The sequence below is a fragment of the Megalobrama amblycephala genome, linkage group LG13 (genome assembly GCF_018812025.1).
Source record: "Megalobrama amblycephala isolate DHTTF-2021 linkage group LG13, ASM1881202v1, whole genome shotgun sequence".
NCBI classification, from domain to species: Eukaryota; Metazoa; Chordata; class Actinopteri; order Cypriniformes; family Xenocyprididae; genus Megalobrama; species Megalobrama amblycephala.
In genome coordinates this window covers 18,666,868-18,688,652 of record NC_063056.1, presented here as the reverse complement: position 1 = coordinate 18,688,652, position 21,785 = coordinate 18,666,868, and the positions used below count along the sequence as shown (strand labels likewise).

General features: G+C 37.0%; 2 protein-coding genes across 5 annotated transcripts; both read right to left on the bottom strand.

Annotated features, from left to right (window-relative positions):
• Nucleotides 1–1,398: 1,398 nt before the first annotated feature.
• cd4-2.2 (CD4-2 molecule, tandem duplicate 2) lies at nucleotides 1,399–6,175 on the bottom strand. 3 transcript variants are annotated; one of them, XM_048154207.1, is made up of 10 exons: nucleotides 5,895–6,175; nucleotides 4,874–4,934; nucleotides 4,590–4,748; nucleotides 4,374–4,502; nucleotides 4,044–4,271; nucleotides 3,688–3,932; nucleotides 3,152–3,254; nucleotides 2,602–2,722; nucleotides 2,401–2,472; nucleotides 1,399–2,285 (listed from the first exon to the last, which is right to left on the bottom strand). In XM_048154207.1, the coding sequence occupies exons 2-10, from the start codon at nucleotides 4,908–4,910 to the stop codon at nucleotides 2,162–2,164; spliced, it is 1,218 nt and encodes a 405-aa protein (XP_048010164.1). In that variant the 5' UTR covers nucleotides 4,911–4,934; nucleotides 5,895–6,175; the 3' UTR covers nucleotides 1,399–2,161. The 3 variants fall into 3 exon arrangements, with proteins under 3 accessions (XP_048010164.1, XP_048010163.1, XP_048010161.1); XM_048154206.1 differs by having other exon boundaries at nucleotides 1,400–2,285; nucleotides 3,688–3,935; nucleotides 4,874–4,922; nucleotides 5,895–6,167; XM_048154204.1 differs by having other exon boundaries at nucleotides 1,400–2,285; nucleotides 3,688–3,935; nucleotides 5,895–6,166.
• Nucleotides 6,176–6,683: 508 nt separating this feature from the next.
• usp5 (ubiquitin specific peptidase 5 (isopeptidase T)) lies at nucleotides 6,684–20,999 on the bottom strand. 2 transcript variants are annotated; one of them, XM_048154193.1, is made up of 20 exons: nucleotides 20,666–20,999; nucleotides 20,104–20,232; nucleotides 18,665–18,731; nucleotides 18,424–18,551; nucleotides 18,041–18,186; nucleotides 17,737–17,921; nucleotides 16,393–16,487; nucleotides 16,094–16,287; nucleotides 14,365–14,436; nucleotides 13,311–13,401; nucleotides 12,991–13,116; nucleotides 12,753–12,906; nucleotides 12,444–12,618; nucleotides 12,279–12,367; nucleotides 11,954–12,139; nucleotides 11,481–11,624; nucleotides 11,244–11,386; nucleotides 7,674–7,824; nucleotides 7,488–7,572; nucleotides 6,684–7,369 (listed from the first exon to the last, which is right to left on the bottom strand). In XM_048154193.1, exons 1-20 carry the CDS (start codon nucleotides 20,771–20,773, stop codon nucleotides 7,276–7,278), a joined length of 2,562 nt encoding a protein of 853 aa, XP_048010150.1. In that variant the 5' UTR covers nucleotides 20,774–20,999; the 3' UTR covers nucleotides 6,684–7,275. The 2 variants fall into 2 exon arrangements, with proteins under 2 accessions (XP_048010150.1, XP_048010151.1); XM_048154194.1 differs by having other exon boundaries at nucleotides 12,011–12,139; nucleotides 20,666–20,998.
• Nucleotides 21,000–21,785: the final 786 nt, after the last annotated feature.

Sequence of the window (21,785 nt, the reverse complement as noted above, 5' to 3'; positions counted from 1 at the left end):
CCAATGGAATTCAATCAAAAATTGGTTTTGATCCTAATTTTATGCTGATTTCTACTGCAAGACACAGACACAGAAGACAACCCAAGGGGAAAAAATTAGGATCTTAACCATTGTTGAAGACCACCATCCACTCAAACTCAAATATAAGGTGCCTCTCTGTAGTATAAGAGCAGATTGGGCCAGATAATGTGCAAGATTTTTGCCACAGCTGTTAATCTCTTTGGCTTGATTTATGCCCTCAATGTGAGTAGCTGAAATCCATATGGATCATAATCATAATCATTGGGTTGAGCATTTATTTATTCCAGTTTGTACTCTAATTTAGTACATAAACCTTTTTTTTAAATAAATCTTAAAGAGTGGAGTAGAACATCATCACCTTCAAATATATGTACCTCACGCAGACAGAAACTTTGTTTTGCAGAATTGTTGGTTTGTACTCCCTGCATTTGCATTCTTAATGTGAGGGCTATACAAGTGAGATATTTGGCAAAAGTTGAATCAACTTGACAAAGTAAAGCAACCAGCTGCAAAGCTTTTATGAGTTTACTGAACTTCAGGACCTCTGTAGTTGAGCTTACTCATTTCTTTGAGTTGGACTGGTAGTTAGATGAACTTACTGAGGAAAGTGTAATCAACTTAATCAAATAAGTTTAGTGAACTTTCAAAAATGATTTGACAACTTCAACCACTAAAGTAAAGTAAACTCAAAAATGCTTTGCATCTAGTTGCCTTATTTTTTAAGTTAACTCAACTTTTTATTTTTTACAGTGTGGCTCCTACAGCAATCCAGACCCACAGCTGTATGCCAAACACATCCTTATGGTCCATGTTCCCCCACATGCAGGTGTTTTCACTTTCACTTTAGTGACTTCCTGTCCACCTGTTCAGTGATCAAGATGAAGACTGAGCTGTTGATCTGGGATCTTGGCATAAAAGGGCATCATTTCTATTGTGGAATTATGTTCATCCCTGTAGGAATGCAGCGATATTAAAATTCTGTCTGATACGAATAAGCTGAGGCAGTTGTGGCCTAATGGATGGAGAGTCAGACTTGTAACCAGAAGGTTGCAGGTTCAGGTCTCAGGAAATATAGGTGGGGGGAGTGAATGAACAGCGCTCTTTTACACTCTCAATTCCTAACAACTGAGGTGCCCTTGAACAAGGCACCTAACCCCCAATCACTCCCCTGGCGTCACAGCAAAATCTTGAGGTGTGTTTGTTCAATACTCACTGCTGTGTGTGTGCACTTGGATGGGTGAAATGCAGAGCACAAATTCCGAGTATACTTGGTCACTTTCACTTTCATAATTTTCCATGTTATGGTCAATAGCTTTTTTACTATTCTGTCTAACTAAATAAAAAATAAAGCACAAAAAAAAAATTTAAATGTAACAAAAATTTAAGCATCACATATGTACAGTATGAAAAGTTATATTTTATTGAATTATAGTTAGATGACAGCAAACAGTCTAAATGTAAAAACAGGGGAAATACACAATTAAATGTCCAATTCCAATATATTTCAATATTGACTGATCTCTAACATCGGTCGCCAATAACTTATATGGTTCTGTTGGAAACATAAAACAATGGATTGACACACACAAGGTCTACAGTTGAGAGGACGATTGGACAGCTTAAACACAGATTTCACTATCTCCACAGTGAACTGCAAGTTGAGCCTCCAAGGGCTTGCAAAATTATTGTCCCATGTGTTGTTCTTTTTAACATTTTGAAGACGTTTTCTGCCTACGTAGAGGAGGATGTGCTTAAAGAAGAGGGTCATAAAGAAGATGAGGCTCATGAAGCAAATCTTCTGCAACAAGATTCGAGGCTGGATTTGCTGTCAGAGATGCCATCGTGGATGCATTCTTTAATGAGTAACATATCCAAGTATTGTAACAGTAGTAATATTAAAAATAAAACATGTTAGTAGCAATATTAATGATAAAATGTATTGGTAGTAGTAGCCTAGTAATGTTTAATGATAAAATGTAGGCTAGTAGTTGCAATTAAAAGTAATGTTATTTATTAGTAGTATTAATATAGTAGCTATATATTTATTATTGGTGTTTTGATTGTTCAATTGATGTGACTGTTATTTTCCCTTCAATTTGTAGCTGCAGTTTGTTGTTAAGAAAGTTTAAAGGTCTTGATTTTACTTCTCCTTTTTGAGTTTTTCGATCTCCAACTGCAGTTTTATCTTTTGTAGCTGTAGGACGTCTCTCTGTAGTTCCAGCAGTTCTTCTCTTATAGCAGCTGGAGAGGGTATTTGCTTCTTTCTGTAATTCAAAAGTGTTTTGGAGAAATGATGTCTAAATAGTCTAAAAATAGGCTGTTCCAAGTCAAAATAACAATAGACTAATAATTGTTAACAAAGAAGCAATAAAACCTCACTTGGTTCCTGCCTGGTTTGGCGTACTGCTGCCGCTCTGTCGGTGTTGAAGCTGCTTTGATTGCTGGGAAGTTCTAACATGTGAAACAAATACAAATGATCATATCATTTTGTTGTCATATTATGCCTGTCGTGATTTTTAAATCTTTTATCCTCAGCAGTGATAAATTTTATTTGATTTTAAGACAACAATGTTCTCTCACTCTGTGTTATGTTCCTCTGGTTCAGCTTCACTCTCTAAACCACCAGAGATGCCAGCCAGGACAGGGGAGTCCACCCCAAGGATGTCTTGGACCACTGACAATTCAGGCGGCGGTCCTTCACCTGCAATTTTGTTATCGCATGGCAACAAAATACACTTAAAATACATTTTTTCTTTCTTTTTTTTTTGCCACCACAGAGATTTTTTTATGACCTCTGAAACACCTCTTTACTACTAGATTCTGTGCGTTAATTTTCTCTGTTATTTCCTCCCACTGTTTATGGCAGCAGTAACAACGGGATTAAGTTTGCTTTTTAAAATTGCTTTTCCCATATTCATCAAGAAGTATACACTTCTCATGAAACACAACAGTTTCCCTTACCTAAGAGAACTGTTTAAGGGATTATATGCAACACCCTCAATTCATTCCCTTAGGTAAGGGGAAATCACGGCTTGAGTCTCATACTTAAGGGAATAACTTAAGGTGCTTTATGCAACCAGGCATTGATATGACGGATTTTGTAAAGTTGTGAAATGTAGATTTGTTTTACCTGAAGGTTTGGCCACAACCATCAAATTCGTCTCTGCGGTTAGCTTCACTCCTCCCTCAAACTCCACAGTACACACATATTTCCCTTCATCACTAGGCTGCGCCTGAGAGAATAAGAGGAAACTACTGTCATCTTACACTCTTAAAAATAAAGGTTGTTTATTGGCATCTGTGGTTCCATCATGAAGAACATTTAAACATCCATGGAGCATTTTCATTGCACTAGATTATACATTTTACAACTTCTTCACAGTAAAAAAAATGGTTCTCTTCACTGAAAGGTTCTTTGAAAAACCCAAAATGGTTCTTCTATGGCAGGGGTGCCCAACCCTGTTCCTAGAGATCTACCTGCAAAGTTTAGCTCCAACCCTGATACAACACACCTGAATCAGCTAATTAAGATCTTCAGGAGCACTTGATAATTACAGACAGATGTGTTGAGCTGAACTCTGCAGGAAGATAGATCTGAAGGAACATGGTTGGGCACCCCTGTTCTATGACATCACTGCAAAAAAAAGTTCAGTGTAAGGTATTCACATTTATCAACATGACATCGTAGTTTATGTTGAGTTGGTCACTAGTAAATATGACTTTTGATGAATCATCGCCACTCCAGTGTAAGCCTTTGGTTTCCGTGTTCTTCAAGGTTGGGAAAGAGACTGTGGGGAGGTGGTCAGCCGTCCATTTCCCACCCACAACACGTTGAGATACACTCCGAGGAAGAGAACAGGGCAGCTTTATGTTGCCCCCTTCAGGAACTTTAACAGCTGTGGTCTGGAGACCTGCTGGAGACCCAGACGAATGTCATTTATAGTATGAAATGTGAAATATGATAATACTTTAAAAAAAAAAAAAAAAAAAAAAATTAATAACAACTACTGAGGGACACCAACCAACAACAGTCAATTTTAAACTGAGCTTCAAGTCATCCTTGATCAGACATGTCCACTGGCCATCATCATTTGAAGTCACAGACTTCAGGTGAATTACTTGTTTTTTATCATCTTTTTTATCATTAGAGGGACTCAGCCACTGTACTTCAGTGTTTGGGTTTCCATCAATGTCACAGTGCAGCTCTGCACTACTAGACTGCACCAGCACTGGGCCTGGTTTAGCAAAGACTGAGGGAGAAAAACAGGAGCAAAAGAAAATACAATTATTCTAAAATTAAATACATAAAAAAAAGACAACTGTTTTCTCTCGCCACTGCTGTCATTTCTCACCTGACACAACATGCAAAGTGTATCGTTTTCCTGAATTACAGGAATAAACTCCAGAGTCTCTTGTCTCCAGTCTGGGAACCTTCAAAGATCCTCCATTTACACTTACTTTATCCTTAATATGGGAAGGACCTTTAAAAATAGTATCAGTTATAGTGTGACTACTCACAATACTTCATATTCAATCATTTTTGTATCAAAAGGAGAAGAAACTGATACCCTTCTGTCTAGTTCCACGTCTGCCATTAATTTTAATGATGAGAATGTCATTCAATTTCCATTCTACATCACTGTTCTGAGGTACTCCACAATCCATGGAAACCTCACCCCCGACTTGACCATACTTGACATCACATTCCCCACACGATGTACACAGTGCTGATGGAGAGAAGTAAGGGGAGTAAAAGAAAGCAAAGTTTTGCAGGAAGAGTAATTACAGACTGTTTTAAATAAAAGGTACTTCAGAATATTAAAATGCACTTTATGAGTTTATTTATGCTCACCAAGAAGAAGAAAAAAGAGGATCTTGCAAGTTGGCATTCTGTTCCTTTTCTAAGAAATATACTGAATGAAAAGATAAAGGTTATTTTTAAATCAAAAGCCCAGCGTTATATTGATTTATTTATTTATTCAATGAGAATCTGATAAGTTTTGTTTATGAAAAGAGGCCTATGTTTTTACAACTAAGAAAAACAAACAAACTGGAAAACAACATATGTGGCTATGAGCCACAAGTGCAACTGCTTTCAGTCATTTTGTTTCATTCTCTCTTGATCTCTTTTTTTAACCCACAGTAAATGATGGTCCTATTCAACTTGAACCATTTTGAGATAAATATCCAAGACACTATTTGGCTAAACAAGTTATGATGCCTCCAAATTGTACACAAACACAGAAAAAACAAAAACAAACAATTGAACAAAAATGTTTGTCCTCTTATATATATATTTTCTTTAAAGCTTTATAATGTTGTCTCTAATGTACAGTAATATACAATATAGGCTACATTTATTGTAGAGTGTTTGTGGTGCAAATTAGCATTTTTATTTTAATCTGCTGTTGTTATTCTACAGATGACCAGCTGACAAATGTTCATAAATCCTGCAAAATCCTGTAGTTACGTTATAATCTTGTGATTGTTTGTTGTTTACTTTATATGTATATATATTACATTCATTATTAAAGTCAGTCCATATCAGTGTATGTTTAAAAATCATTAAGTTAAAGAAAAGATAAAACGAAAATTTATATTAAAAAATACAGAAAAGATTAGAAAAAAAAAAAATTATAAATGAGCATCATGATCGTGTCCTCTTTTGGTTGTTAAACACAATATCTGCATCTCACCAAGAAATTTAAGACAGATTTATCATTACTTAAACCACATGCAGCAAAATTCTGTTCAATGTCTTTTTATGTTGTTTTCCCCCCCCTTTTCCCTTCTTTTTATTTAAACCCCTTTGCTTATGCAAGTAAGGTATTATATTTTAAACTATAGTTAAAAGCTCTGCTGTTTATACTCACGTTTGAATGCTGTTTTATGTTTTGCTGAAAGTTTCAAAGAAATTCTGCGCCTTTAGTCCAACTGGCAAAAACCAGCGAGTGTGAGAAACCAGCCAACACGAAAACCTGCACTAGAAACTGAAATGAAGTAAGAAAGCGGAAGATTTTTTTTTGTAGGGCAGAAAAGGCCTCACATGCACTTCTCAGTGGGAAATCCTTGTTAGATTTGAGAATTAAGCTTATAAACATGGTCACAATAACGTAATATATTTGTTAAAAATGAAAAATGCTAGCACTTTACCCTGACGGCAACATAGTGTCAGCCCAGATCTGGCCCACATCTGATCCGCATGTAATCCACATGTACCAGATGTGGGCCGGATCTGGGCCACACTATGTTGCTGTCAGGGTACACTTAAAGCCTAAATAGCATGTGCACACTGATGCAAGTATTGACCACTCAGTACAGACGTTTACGCCATGCAGATTTATATAAGATACCAAGAGCTTTGACTTTGTAATTTACTTACCATCAAAGCTTGACAACAGTAAGACATAAACGACTTTAACTTTCCATTGTTAACCAGATATGCTCAATTGAATGTCATTTGTATTTTTTACTCTCTTTTACATTCATACATAATTATATTTAATTAATTGCTTTTACATTTATCAATCTTTGCACTTTTAGTTTTGCCAGTAAACGCATTCATATCAGTTTCTTCCTATAAAATGATCATTCCTGCTGACACTGCATGTGGCAGAAAATTTCTCCATACACACCATAATCACAAGACACAGAGTCAGAAGAAGCAAAGAGACACATTTTTATTTTAAAGCAAAAAGAACAAAAGGAATTCTTTCCTCCCCCCAAAAAGGAGAACAAATCATAAGGATGAAATTGAAACCGCACAATACCTTTTGCATTCATTTTTTTAAATTTAAAATTCCAATATATAATATTTAGCTGTTTTTTGTGATTTAGTGATATTAACTTGTCATTAAACATTTTGCAGAAACATTCTGGAACACATGAAGGGAAGGAAGGTGGAGCTTAGCTCTAGAAGCAATGATGTCACAACAGCCACAATCCAATCAGGGGGAGGCACGAAGGAGACTAGAGTGTGTGGTAAGGCGTTGTACAACATATGGGCGTTTCGAGTAAGAACACTCTAATCCGCACATCCTACATCTCTTTTTTTTTTTTTTCCATTCCATCTTTATTATGTCCGATTTCTCTCGGAAGTGAATAAATTCAATGGAGAAGTGCTTTGACTTATTAAATGGCGCATCGGTTCAGAAGCAGGAGTTGGGCCTACTTTTTTTCCCAGTAAATCAGATAGAGAAGTGTGTGAGAGTGTGTGTCTGGGTGAAAGAGAGAAAGATACTATTCTAGTTTACTCTATTCCACCACTCTCCTGTAAAAGTAAAGGTAGCCCAGGTCCTTAGGTGGTTTCTCAGAGGCACAAACTTTCTGATCGTTAAAGATTACCCACCTGAAAGAAACAAGAAGAAGAAAATTAATACTGAGAAGATGATACTGCTGTACAAGTGCTGCATATGAATAATGATAGCGGGAGTAGAGTCAGCTGATGGAGAGAGAACTTCACTCACTGTTGGTCCTTCTTGATGTGGCAGACATAATGACCACACATTGTGCTCGATCCCATGTGACTGATGAACGCAAAAAGCTCATACTCTTCAGGACAAAAATGAGAAAGGGTTTAAATCATTAGAAGAGAGCATAATATTAAAAAAATAATAATAATAAATTGATAAATGCCACACAAACACACTTACTTCCTGGTCCATCACGGACACGTGGTCCTGGAGGAGGTTCCCGACTGGCTTCACTTCCTCCCTCTGAGCGTCCACCCTCAGACACATCCATGGACTCCAGATCATCCAGATGAGAGAAGATCCAGTCCACCGCACGCTCTAGAACATTACTCTGCAAATACAGAAATTCACAAAATAGGGCTTAAAAAAATTATCTACAAATGGTCTGTGAAAAAGTGTGTAGCCTTCATAACACACTGACTTTGAGAGGTTTTATTTTCTGTTCACTTTATTTGAGGTTTGCAATTTTTGTAACCTGTTACCAAAATGTAAGACCCTAATTTGTGTGATTTTGTGTTTTCTTTTTCTTTCTTTCTTTTACACTCTTTCTCTCTTTCTTTCTTTCTTTCTTTCTTTCTTTCACATTAACTAGACAATCCAAGTGATGTTATTTCTTGGGTGTCACAATTTAAAAGGATTATGATATTTTTGGTAGTGACAAAAACAATGTGGTAATTAGGTTGCTTGCAAAATTGGGGACAATGTTATGCTTTTGGTAATTTAATTAACTATGAGAACATTTTTTACTGCAACAAATCATAGAATATCAATATCATAAGATTACACAACTGTTCAAAATGTTGGGGTCAGTAAGATTTTTTTTTTTTTTTTTGGTGAATGCAAAATTAATTCTTTTATTCAGCATAGACATTAAGTTGACCAAAAATGGTAGTAAAGACATTTATAATATAATAAAATATTTTCATTTTAAGCAAATGCTTTTTTTCCTATTCACCAAAGAATCCTGAAAAAATGTAGGTGGTTCCAAAATTCAGCTTTGCATCACATTAAAATTGTAATAATATTTTTTACATTACTGTTTTTGACTGTATTTTTCATCAAATAAATGCAGCTTTGGTAAGCATAAGAGACCTTTAATAAAAAAATAAATAAATTACTGACCCAAAACTTATGTGCGTAGTGTATTGATGTATATTATTAATTGTTCAGTAAAATTACAGAAGTAGCTTTTAAGAGAGATGAGTAATTGCAAGTTTTTTGTTAAGAGAACTACAGGTGCTGGTCATATAATTAGAATATCGTGAAAAAGTTCATTTTTTTATTGCAAATTATTTTTAAAAATGAAACTTTCATATATTCTAGATTCCCTACATGTAAAGTAAAACATTTCAAAAGTTTTTTTTTTTAAATTTTGATGATTAGAGCATACAGCTCATGAAAGTCCAAAATCCAGTATCTCAAAATATTAGAATATTTCCTAAGATCAATCAAAAAATGGATTTTCAAAACAGAAAAGTTCAAGTTCTTTAAAGTATGTTCATTTGTGCACTCAATACTTGGTCGGCAGTACATAATACAGCAAATGACTTGCTCCTAGTACAAATTACAGCATCAGTGAAGTGTGGCATGGAAGTGATCAGCCTGTGGCACTGCTGAGGCACTACTGAGCCTTCAGATCATCTGTATATTGTTGGATCGACTGTTTCTCATCTTTCTCTTGAAAATATCCCATAGATTCAGGGGTCAGGCATGTTGGCTGGCCAATAAAACACAGTAATATCATGGTCAGCAAACCACTTGGAAGTGGTTTTTGCACTGTGGGCAGGTGCTAAAGTCCTGCTGGAAAAGGAAATCAGCATCTCTATAAAGCTTGTCAGCAGATGGAAGCATAAAGTGCTCCAAAATCTCCTGGAAGATGGCTGCATTGACTTTGCACTTGGACCAACAATGGACCAACACCAGCAGATGTCACGGCCCCCCCAAATCATTACTTCAGAAATGACTTCAGAAACTTCACACTAGACTTCAAGCAGCTTGGATTCTGTGCCTCTCCAGTCTTCCTTCAGACTCTGGGACCATGATTTCAACATGAAATGCAAAATTTACTTTTATCTGAAAAGAGGACTTTCGACCACTGTTCACTGTCCAGTTCTTTTTCTCCTTAGCCCAGGTAAGATGCTTCTGACGTTGTTTCTGTTTCAGAAGTGGCTTGGTAGTCCTTTTCCTGAAGATGTCTGGGTGTGGTGACTCTTGATGCGCTGACTCCGGCTTCATTCGACTCATTGTGAAGCTCTCCCAAGTGTCTGAATCGGCTTTACTTGACAGTATTCTCAAACTTGTGGTCATCCCTGTTGCTTGTGCACCTTTGCCTACCCAATTTCTTCCTTCTAGTCAACTTTGCATTTAATATGCTTTGATACATCACTCTGTAAACAGCCACCACGTTCAGTAATGACCATCTGTGACTTACTCTCTTTGTGGAGGGTGTCAATGATTGTCTCCTGGACCATTGCCAAGTCAGCAGTCTTCCCCATTAGTGTGGTTTCAAAGAACAAGAGATACCCGGAATTTATACAGTAGGGATGGTCATTTAATGAAACTCAAATGTAAATATTCTAATATTTTGAGATACTGGATTTTAGACTTCCATGAGCTGTATGCTCTAATCAACAAATTAAAAAAAAAAAAAAAAAAAAAAAAAAAAAAACCTTTTGAAATGTTTTACTTTACATGTAGGGAATCTAGTATAAATGAAAGTTTCATTTTTTAAAATAATTTACAATGAAAAAATGAACTTTTTCACGATATTCTAATTATATGACCAGCACCTGTATTCAAACAACAGAAAAATATATATTCTACCATGTCTTATAATTCTCAAAAAAAAAAACAATGGGACACCAAAGCATACCATATTTGAGTAAACATCTTACATAAAAAGCAGCTATAAGTAGGTTTATCTATAAAACACTGTTGAAAAATCATATCAATCAATATATTTTTTATTTTGTATCTGGTTAACGGGTTAGTTCACCCAAAAATGAAAATGATCCCATGATTTACTCAACATTAAGCCATCCTAGGTGCATATGACCTTCTTCTTTCAGATGAACATAATCTGAGATATATTATAAAATATCCCAGCTTTATAATGGTAGTGAATTGTGCTCCAAAAAAGCGCATCCATCCATCATAAAAGTAATCCATATGACTCCATGGGTTAATAAAGGCCTTCTGAAGTGAAGCGATGGGATTTGTAAGAAAAATATCCATTTTTAAATCTTTTTAAGTAAGAAATTACTTCCGGCAGACGGCCTATGCAAATCAATTTACACCAAAAGAGTAACTTCTGACCTGACACATGACGCACTGACAAACACAGAGCTTACGCGTCTAAGCTTACGATGCTCCTAAATCCTAAATCATACATCACTTTAGAAGTTACTCTTTTGGCCCAAGTCAATGTTCGTAGGCTGTCTGCCAGAAGCTAGTTATTTTACTTTATAAAGTTTTAAATATAGATATTTTTCTTACAAAAACCCATCGCTTCGCTTCAGAAGGCCTTTATTAACCTTTGGATTACTTTTATGTTGGATGGATGCGCTATTTTGGAATTCGCCATTCACATTAAGCTTGGAAGAGCAAGGATATTTTTTAATATAATTAATTGTGTTTGTCTGAAAGAAGATAGTCATATACACCTAGGATGGCTTGAGGGTGAGTAATTCATGGGATAATTTTCATTTTTGGGTGAACTAACCCTTTAAGAAAACAAGTGATGTCTCTCACCGTAGCTCTGAGAGCACGAGTGGCCTGATCTCGACTGAAGCCCATAGAAACAATGGTTGCTAGGTGTTCCTCAGGTAGACTCTCCGTGGGTGTTGTGCCAGGAGCAGAACTAGAGCCAGGCAACACTAAAGGTGCGGCGAAATCTGCAGAAAATCACACACAGAGAATTCTTACTCTAAATCTGCACACTGCTTTAAATTCCCTTCACAGCTGACACTCATTGATGAATGCATTTACCAGGGTCTTCCATGTGCCCCATCACCCAGTTCATAGCAGCATCGATGCCAGTGTTGCCCGTGTAGTACACAGCCTTCCGGCAAGCTTCCAGTGGAAAACCCATCTCACACAGCTGAGACACTGTGGAGTCATCCAACACTGGAGCTGAGAGACAGACAGAGAGAGTGGTCTACACACATCTTTTGATAGAAGGAATATTTACACAGACTGAATGCTAATCAAAATTAAATTAAAAGAAGTTTAACCAATGCTTAAATCCAAGATAAATTCAATTCAGTTGAACTGAAAATTAAATACTGAGTGAGGCTGTATTGCATATGTATAAAGAGTGCACCATATAAAAAAGTGTTTATTTCATACTAAAGCAAATTAACTTAATTAACAAAAGACAAAAAGAAAAAAGCAAAGGAAAATGAAGGAAAGACTAAAGTGAAGACAGATGCAGTCAGAAAGAGGAGAAAAGATAGACTGACACAGCAGTGGGGAGTAGAGAGAGTCGTCCTCCTCGTTGCCGTGGGAACCCAGGATACCTTTAACCTCCACATCGGGGGTCATGAGAGGAGGCGGAGCCACCTCTGGCAGAAGCTCCTCCCCTGGTTGCTGTCCCATGGCACAGAGTGCGCTCAGATCCAGCGTGTCAGGAACATCAATGCTCACATCTAATAAAATGATCACATGATCATATTAGTCTTCAAACTATGGCTGTCAATCAATTATCTGAATTATTTCAATTTATATATTTAACATGTTATAGTATCAGACATTGCCAAAAAAAAAAAAAAAAAAAGTATAATTCACCTAGTTTTTTAGGAACCCAATCCAAGCCAAAGGTAAATTTCTTGATTTGGATAACAAGATGGTCAGGAAACGAAGCAAAGCGAGTGGTCCTAAGAGACAAAGATGCATAAACACACAGAAGAAATGCAAAGACTGACTGAAATGAAAATAAGTATTATTAATTACTTTGTGGCAGTGGTTTTGGCCTGCACTGCAGAGCTCCAGAAATCTGTGAGTGTTTCTGGTTCACTGAGAGCAGCCAAACAGGCAGCAAATGGGATTTGAGCACGTGTCACAGCAGGGGGAGGGGCTCCAGTTGACTCCGCCTCCTCACGACGACGCTCAGCTTCTTGTAGCTCCTCTGATAAACAGGAAGAGAAGATGATAAATGAGAGGAAGGATAAAACAATGGATCCACAGAGGAATACTACTGTTATTTTATCCAGTCTTCCCAGTAAGTTCTCAATGTGAACTACATTTCAACAAGTGTCTAACCCATATTAGTTGCCTGATCCATGGGAACGGGCAGCTGGACAATGTAGTCCACTCGTTGGGTATACTTGGCTTTTTGTGACTGCTGGCAAACGATCTTCTCTTCCACCAGGAAGCGGAAAGCTTCTGATGGATTCATGCCAGACCGACAGTTCCTCTGTCCAACATAAAGAAAAGCTGAAATGAGTGAATGTACAAGTAGAGAAAAACAAGAACAGCAAGAGAAAGTCATCATCATTACCTCCACCATATTTATAAAGTGAAGAAGAAACTCCTGTGCATCCTGCTGCCGATTGGTCGAGAACTCAGGGTGGCCTCGTCCAACCAGAGCTTTGAACATGCGAGGTGCTATGCCAACCTGGTCACCCTGTACAAACAAAATATTTAGGAATGGCTTTATCTCAACGACTGAACATAAATAGAATGAATTTCTGTACTGTCTTGCATAAACTGTCACATTCCATTAGAATGAATTCATTAATATTTTACAAATAAATCTGCTCATGTTTCCTGAATGAGATCCAGTGAATCATTAAGAGTTGGGTGGGTGTGTGCGTGTACCCTGGGTTCGGTGGAGGTACTGGGGTCATCTCCAGGGTCCGGGGCCGGCTTAGAGTACTCTCCTGACAGAAGGCCATAGCCCAGCTTTGCTCTGATATTAAAGAGTGAAAAGGAAAGAGAAAAACATCATTTTTGGTTACAACATCAAACCGCTATAGTGTTCATGCTTTTTGAAAAAAAAAAAAAAAAAAAAAGCAGATGTTCATGTTTTTTTCCCTGTTTTCTTTCAGATAGCAGTCAGAATTGATGTATAGTGACCTCTGCTGGAAGTATGGTATTAAAGGGTTAGTTCACCCAAAAATAAAAATTATCATTTACTCACCCTCAAGTTGTTCCAAACCTGTATGAATTTCTTTCTTCTGCAAAAAAAGATATTTTGAAGAATGTCGATAACCAAACAGTTTGATGGACCTCATTGACTTCTATAAAATGGGGGAAAAAAATTGTATGGAAGTCAATGGGGTCCATTAACTGTTTGGTTACCAACATTCTTCAAAATATTTTCTTTTGTGTTCAACAGAACAAAGAAATTCATACAGGTTTTAAACAAATTGAGGGCGAGTAAATAACTTTTTATTTTTGGGTGAACTATCCCTTTAATGAAGCCCGTATAGTATCATCATTAATAGGATTAAAGGGTTAAGTACAGCCAGAAACTGTCATCATTAAGTCAATCTCATGTTGTTCTAAACCTGTATAAGGATGCTGTTTATCTCTAAATACGATAAAAAAAAAGCTAAATAAAAGTAGAGCATAAAACAAGTGCACTATATTCCAGATCTTCTGAAGTTATGCAAAGGCTTTGTGTGAGGAACATAGCAAAATTTCCATTTGTGTGCTTTCAAACATTGGGCATCAAGATGTGTTTGACTGAAATGATTAGTGATTAGAAATTCCATGTGTTTTGTAACCAAATATGGCCTGCCAAGTTTAAATGTGGAAGTGTGAATGAGATATGAAAGCTACTGAAGAAACCAGGATTTTGGGGGTGAACCATCCTTAAACACCCATATTTTAAAGTACATGTGCATTTGAGAGTGGGTCAGATACTCACACTTGAGTCTTAAAGTCCTGGGTAGGGTCACTGGGCGCTTCAGCAAAGACCTTGTCAATGTTGGAAACGTATCTGAATATCAAAGAGAGTGAGAGGAACAAAAGACGCATTTAGAGGCTATTTTATTTCAGCAATTGTAAACTTATGAACATAAAAATTATATAAAACATCCATGTCTAATACACATACTTTGGGATCTGTAAGTTTTTTTTTTTAAGTCTTATGCTCACCAAGGCTGCATTTATTTAATCAAAAATACAATTAAAAACCAATATTGTGAATTATTATAATGATTTAAAATAATAGTTTTCCATTTGAATACATTTTAAATTGTAACATATTCCTGTGATGGTAAAGTCACATTTTCAGAAGTCATTACGCCAGTTTTCAGTGTCACATGATCCTTCAGAAATCATTCTAATATGCTGATTTGGTGCTCAAGAAACATTTCTGATTGTAAATGTTAAAACTGCTTAAAGGGATAGTTCACCCAAAAATGAAAATGTGATGTTTATCTGCTTACCCCCAGCGCATCCAAGATGTAGGTGTCTTTGTTTCTTCAGTAGAACACAAATGATGATTTTTAACTGCAACCGTTGCGGTCTGTCAGTGGTATAATGGGAGTGAATGAGAACAATCAATAAGAGTCAAAAAAACTTGCATAGACAAATCCAAATTAAACCCTGCGGCTCGTGACGACACATTGATGTCCTAACACATGAAACAATCGGTTTGTGCAAGAAACCGAACAGTATTTATATAATTTTTTACCTCTAAAACACCACTATGTCCAGCTGCGTTCAGCACTCGCTTAGTGAGTTCTGATCACGCTCTGACAAAGGCAGTGATGTCTTGTGCTTATACTTCAATGAGTGCAAGACATCACTTCCGCTGTCAGAGCGTGTTCAGACCTCACTAACCAAGTGCTGAACGCAGTTGGACATAGTGGTGTATTAGAGGTAAAAAACTATATAAATATTGTTCGGTTTCTCACACAAACCGATCGTTTCGTGTGTTAGGACATCAATGTGCCGTCACGAGCCACAGGGTTTAATTTGGATTTGTCTATGCAAGTTTTTTCCACTCTTATTGATTGTGTTCCCATTCACTCCCATTATTTGACTGACAGACTGCAACGGTTGGAGTTCAAAATCATCATTTGTGTTCTACTGAAGAAACAAAGTCACCTACATCTTGGATGCGCTGGGGGTAAGCAGATAAACATCAAATTTTCATTTGTGGGTGAACTATCCCTTTAATATCTTTGAAACATTTTCAGGATTCTTTGATGAATAAAAGGTTTAAAAGAACAGCATTTATTTGAAATAGAAATTGTGTGTAACAAATGTCTTTACTGTCATTTTAAGCTGGAGAAACTTAAAGATTATAAGGCCGATTATGAATGTAATTTAATACAGCTGATCATGCCCAAACGCGCAGAGTCGGAGCCAGTTGCGCTCAGTCGGTGTTTGTTTAATTCTGTGGGCAAGTACTTAAATCTGCTTCAGTCGAAGGAAACAGTCTTTATGTGTTGAGCTCAGTCTTAGAATGTTTTAGCTAGTCGTTAAGTGTGTCGCAAGCTTTAGACAAATTTAATGTGTCCTTGCTAAATAAAAGTATTAGTATTATTAATTTAATCTTACTGACCCCAATCTTTTGAACAGTAGTGTGTATGACAAACATGGCAAAAACACTAACATATCACACAAACACTCTGAGAGAAACTAACTTGGTCTGGAAGTCTGGGATGGTGAAGAGCACTTGCATGACAGAGTTGAGGTAGCAGCTGTTTCCCAGGTTCTTCATACCGGTGAGCCCCGGGCCCCACAGGGGCCTCAGAGTGGTGCCTGACTCCTGAATCACCTCCCACTCTCCCACACGCTGGTTCACTGCGATCTCCAGCTCAGTCATGGTTCTTTCCGTCTAACATAGAGGGAGGGACACACTTAACAGAATCCTTTCTGAACAGCTTTTTAAGCAATTTAAGAATGAAAGCCCATCTTACAGAGATTTTTAGAATGACTGTACCTTTTCCATAGTCATCATATCGATGCCAAAGTGAGAAAGATGCTCTGGAAGCTTAGAATCTAATACCATATCATCTTCATCATATGAATAGACATCTGCAAAGACAGACATCACACAATGTCATCAAATATACACTATATCATTCAAAAGTTTGGGGTCAGTAAATAAATATTTTCAGCAAGTACACTGTAAATTGATCTTTTTTCTTTTTTTTTTTTACTTTTACTTTATATTCATCAAAGAATCCTGGACAACTGTTACTGTTTTCACAAAAATATTAAGCAGTGCATTGTGCAGTGTTTTCAACATTGATGATAAAAATAACTGCTTCTTAAGCACCAATCACCAAGCACCAAGCACCAAGGATCATGTGACACTGAAGACTGGAGTAATGATGCTGAAAATTCAGCTTTGCCAACACAAGAATAAATTACACTTTAAAATATACTGAAAGAGAAAACAGTTATTTTGAAATGTAATGATATTTCACAATATTACAGTTTTATTGTATTTTTAATCAAATTAATTAAATATCCTTAAAGGGATAGTTCACCCTAAAATGGAATATATGGTTAGAATATACGGCACGTGACCCATGGGATCATTCAGTGATACTTTTACATCTTTTTTTAAAAAGCTTGATGTTGGTCTCTATTTACTGCCATTATATGGATGAGTGATTGATGCGAGTACAGTGGTTCAATATTAATATTATAAAGCGACGAGAATATTTTTGGTGCGGCAAAAAAACAAAATAATGACTTACTTAGTGATGGCCGAGTTCAAAACACTGCTTCATTAAGCTTCGGAGCACAAATGAATCTTTTGTGTCGAATCATGATTCGGATCGAGTGTCAAACCACCAAACTGCTGAAATCATGTGACTTTGGCGCTCCGAACCGCTGATTCGACACGCTGATTCATTATGCTCCGAAGCTTCCTGAAGCAGTGTTTTGAAATCAGCCATCACTATATAAGTCATTATTTCGTTTTTTTGGCGCACCAAAAATATTCTCATCGCTTTATAATATTAATATTGAACCACTGTACTCACATGAACCATGAACATGAACTATGTTTTTAGTACCTTTATGGATCTTGAGAGAGGAAATGTCATTGCTCCCTATGCAGGCCTCATGGAGCCACTGGATTTCATCAAAAATATCTTAATTTGTGTTCCAAACATTAATGAAGGTCTTAGGGGTGTGGAACGTCATGAGGGTGAGTAATAAATGACAGAATTTTCATTTTTGGGTGAACTAACCCTTTAACTTCACTGGCTTGAAATATTCAACTTCAACATGATTTAACTAGATTCCAATAGATTTAATGTGACAATCTCACCTGCTCCATCAGGTGTTATTGTGCCAAGTTTGACAGCCAATGGGTATCCAGTCTGCTGGTAGTGCAAGAGGGCGTGGTTATTTCCTCCTGATCCATCAAAATATCTCCGCCCACACAAAACCTTCCCATCTGTCAGATTCATCCAGATGTTCTCCTGGAGGTCACATACCTCACACTTCCAACCACTGAAAGAAAGATGGGAGTATCCAAATGCAATCACTAACTGTAACTTTCTCTGGGATCATATTCTCAGAGCTTAGCAGTACATATCAAATGTGTCAACAACATTCACACTTGTGTATACCTCGGAGGGATTTTGACCCCATTGTCGAGTTGTTTAAGTTCAGCTGCATGTTTTGACTCCTGTCGTACTTCGCCATCCCACTGTTGCACCTGCAGAGCGTGTGACACAGAGTCTGCTGCCTGCAGCCCCGCCATCGACAGAGACACCTGCAACCGAGAATGACACCAAAACAGCGAATGATAGTCTGCTCCGTTAGAAAATTCAGCTTACACTTAGATAATTATCACTACATAGCTTTATATCTGGTACATAAATCAAAAGACATTACAGTCTATAAACAGAATATTACAGCTTAATAAGAAAGTTAAACATGCCATCCACAAATCTATTATTATTATTATTACATAATATTATTCATTTCAATATAATAAAATGACATTCACCCGCTCCCGAACAACATCTGGCATGGAGGCTAGATCCTCCGATGTCACTTCCTGTCGGTCTGGGAACAGAACCACCTTGACTTCTTCCTCATATTGCTCCTGATCAACATCAAACCCTCCCTCAATTCCTACGAGAAACACATGCAAACTTTACAGCCTTTTTAGGTTTCATTAAATAAGCTTACTAACAATAAAAACTAGCATGTACTAAAATATGAGGCAAAAGAAAGCAGGTGCTTACCAATGGCCAGTCTTGTGGGCTTCTTTTTTGGAGGGTCACCTGATCCAGTACTGGTCTCATCCTCCTTCTGATAGACAGACAAGGTTAGTCTATATTTGCCAGAAGAACAGCACTTGAAATGAGACACTGCAAAACTTGGTTGTGCAATTCGTTTTTGCTTAGTACAAAAGCATAATGTGACATGATTAAAATATTTTCTCCTATACCATATTAATATGCAGAGACATTTTCCAAAAAAGTCTGTGCCGCTATACAGTGCCCACCCAATTTTAAATCAGCCTTAGTTACATTTTTACCATTTTTTTTTTTTTTTTTAAATTCGAGAGTTATAAGCCATGAACCAAACCAACCAGCTACGAGGTGAACCACATCATTACAAATTTTGATATGAATCAAAAAAGTATTTGAAAATTATTCAGTGGATTTTAAGATGTGGGCATTGCATTCAAAAGTGGAGACGGATAAACATGAACTTGCAGAAAAGCCTGTCATTTACACAGAAAGGTCCTGTTATGTCATATTGATTAAACATTATGAGGTCATTTAAAAAAAAAAAAAAAAAAAAAAAAAAAAAATGAAACAGGCATGAATTGTTCTCAATAAGATCTATAAAACGCACTTAGAAAATAGACAGGATGAATTTTCATTTCATGTCAACCTTAAAGGCTTTAATAAACTACAATCCCATAACGCTTTGTAAATGACCAATTAAAAATAATGGATAAATATAAAAATACTGCCTTAAAGATGTTGATTATATACATAGAAGCAATATATTTTGCATTTATAGCAAAATATGCATACAAATATTTAATTCGTTTGAAAGTGTAGGGAGATTGATTGTTATGACATTTGCAGAGCTTTATAGAAGTGGGTAATCAATAAGAGCTGTTTCGGCATGATTTGCTTGTGGAGATTCTGATTAGTGGAGGTTTCTTTGGACATTCATGGGTAATGTAGTTTTTTAACAGGAATTCCACCTTTAAACAAATTAGTTGAAAATCTAGGCTGATGGCTTCAATATATCATTGATTAACAACCTTGTAGCTCACAACAAGTCTGGCTTTACTGGTTATTACATTATCATTAAAAATCAATTTGGCTAAGGAGAAAATTAATATAATTTTTCTTCCCAACCCAACTATTGAACATAAATCATTGCTTAGTTTGTCCCACCCAGCCTGAAACAGCAACACTGGCTAAACCAATGGCGTGAGTGTGGGGGGCGGGACTCCGTTTGTCTGGCCAATGAAAGAAAGGAGGAATGTTTAGGAAACCTGTTTGACATCAATCTTTTTTTTTTTTTTTTTTTTTTAATTTGTGGGTTTTTTTTTTTTTTTAAGTTGTCTTTAAAGTAGCTTTAAGGATTTATGATCATTTACTCAAATCATACATGACAATTATTCATAAATGCACCGAATGATGTGGCATGTGCTTACCTGTGTTTTCCGGGTCCTGGTGATGTGCAGGTAAGCCCTTTGACCGGTTTTGGCGTGGTGTCGGTCTACGTACTTGCTTCCAAAGCCGAGAAAGCTGTTCATACAGACATACAAGCCTCCCTCACTCTCCTGAAACAATTGGAAAGAACTGCTATAACAAAATACTGTTGGTCAGCAGCACCACGCGCTCAATGAGGCTGGCTCACGCGCACACCACAAAATAACATTGACGCGTATGACACACAGGCTTCTCAAGATGAGAAACTTTGCAGCTACCAGCTCAAGTTAGCGTTATAACTAGCTCACAACTAGCTAAAGTCATATCAGCGGATAAATTAAAGTTGCTGAAAATGAATGGTTTAGTCGAGATGTGACCAAAGATGGCAGAGTAAACAGTGCAATGATGACATAATAAAGGAAAATAGTGCAAACTTGTGCACTAAATAAGCGCTAGTTAGCAAACATTCCAGTATCTCACAGCTCTTAAGAAGACAAAAGCAAAACAGCAACCTTATGCAAACCAAAAAAAGTGCGCGATGACTGTGCAGTCTCCAGAACTCACCGGGCTGGCGAATGAGAAGGCGCACTCGTCTTTGTGAACACGATCTCCGGGCCTCGGAACCCGAATAGTAGACAGAACCGACATCAATATCTCGCTAACCTCCGTCATCTCTGACTAAACACTGTTTGCCTTCTTGCCGACACACACGCTTGCCCGCCTGGGTTTTTTGGCCCCCGCTCCTGAAATACAGTCCGCTTCAGGTCTCTGACAGCCCCCTTCTTTCTCTCTGTTTCCCCTCAATGAGAAGCTGCTGCTGCTGAGGATCCAGTGTGTTTCATTCGAGGCCAGGGGCGCTGCACACACTCGCACTGCACGCATTACAGCCGCAAATGTTTGACCGCGAAGTCTCTAAAATGTGCGCACAATATTTTTCACATTTCAATTTTTTTACATTAAATGCAAATATGCACACTTGTGTGACGTCTTTAATGCGAGAGTTAAATGATTGTTTAATGTACCGTAGCAACCTTGGCGTAATTAATGCTTTCTTTAGGGCATCATCACTGAGGAGAAATTATAAACTATATTGTGAATTCTCATGTATTTTATGTGTTACGGTAATATGGAAGCCATGACAGTTGACAAAATGAGAAAGCGGAAAATTTTACCTCATGTAAATAATTATACTGGCCTCATGCGGCTGGGAGTGTAAGTACAGCCACGCAAAGATTAAGCATCAGATTATAACTAAAAAAGTAAGCGATGAGATGAATCAACCAACAATCGTTCCTATTATTATCTTCATAACCTAGTTGTGGTGTGGACTTGACAGTTCTCATAAAATTAAAGCGATTAATAAAACTATAATTGTCGTTGTCGTCCTATGTGTGAACGGGCCTTAACCCTAGCTCTAAAAGTCATTTTGCAGAATTAAGAAAAAAAAATGAAATTATTAATTCATTTAAATTAATTAGAATTAAATTAATATACGTGGGCCATCAATATGCAAATTAGCCCCGCCTCCACTCAGTTGTACTAGCTTGGACTCCCTGATCCAAGTGGAAATATGTTTGATTCAACCATATATGTTTGAACAAACTTATTCAGAGGAAGAGCGAATTATACAAGCAGGCCTCAAACAAAAGCAAGCTCAAGCTCAGTTGATACTGTAATAAAATCT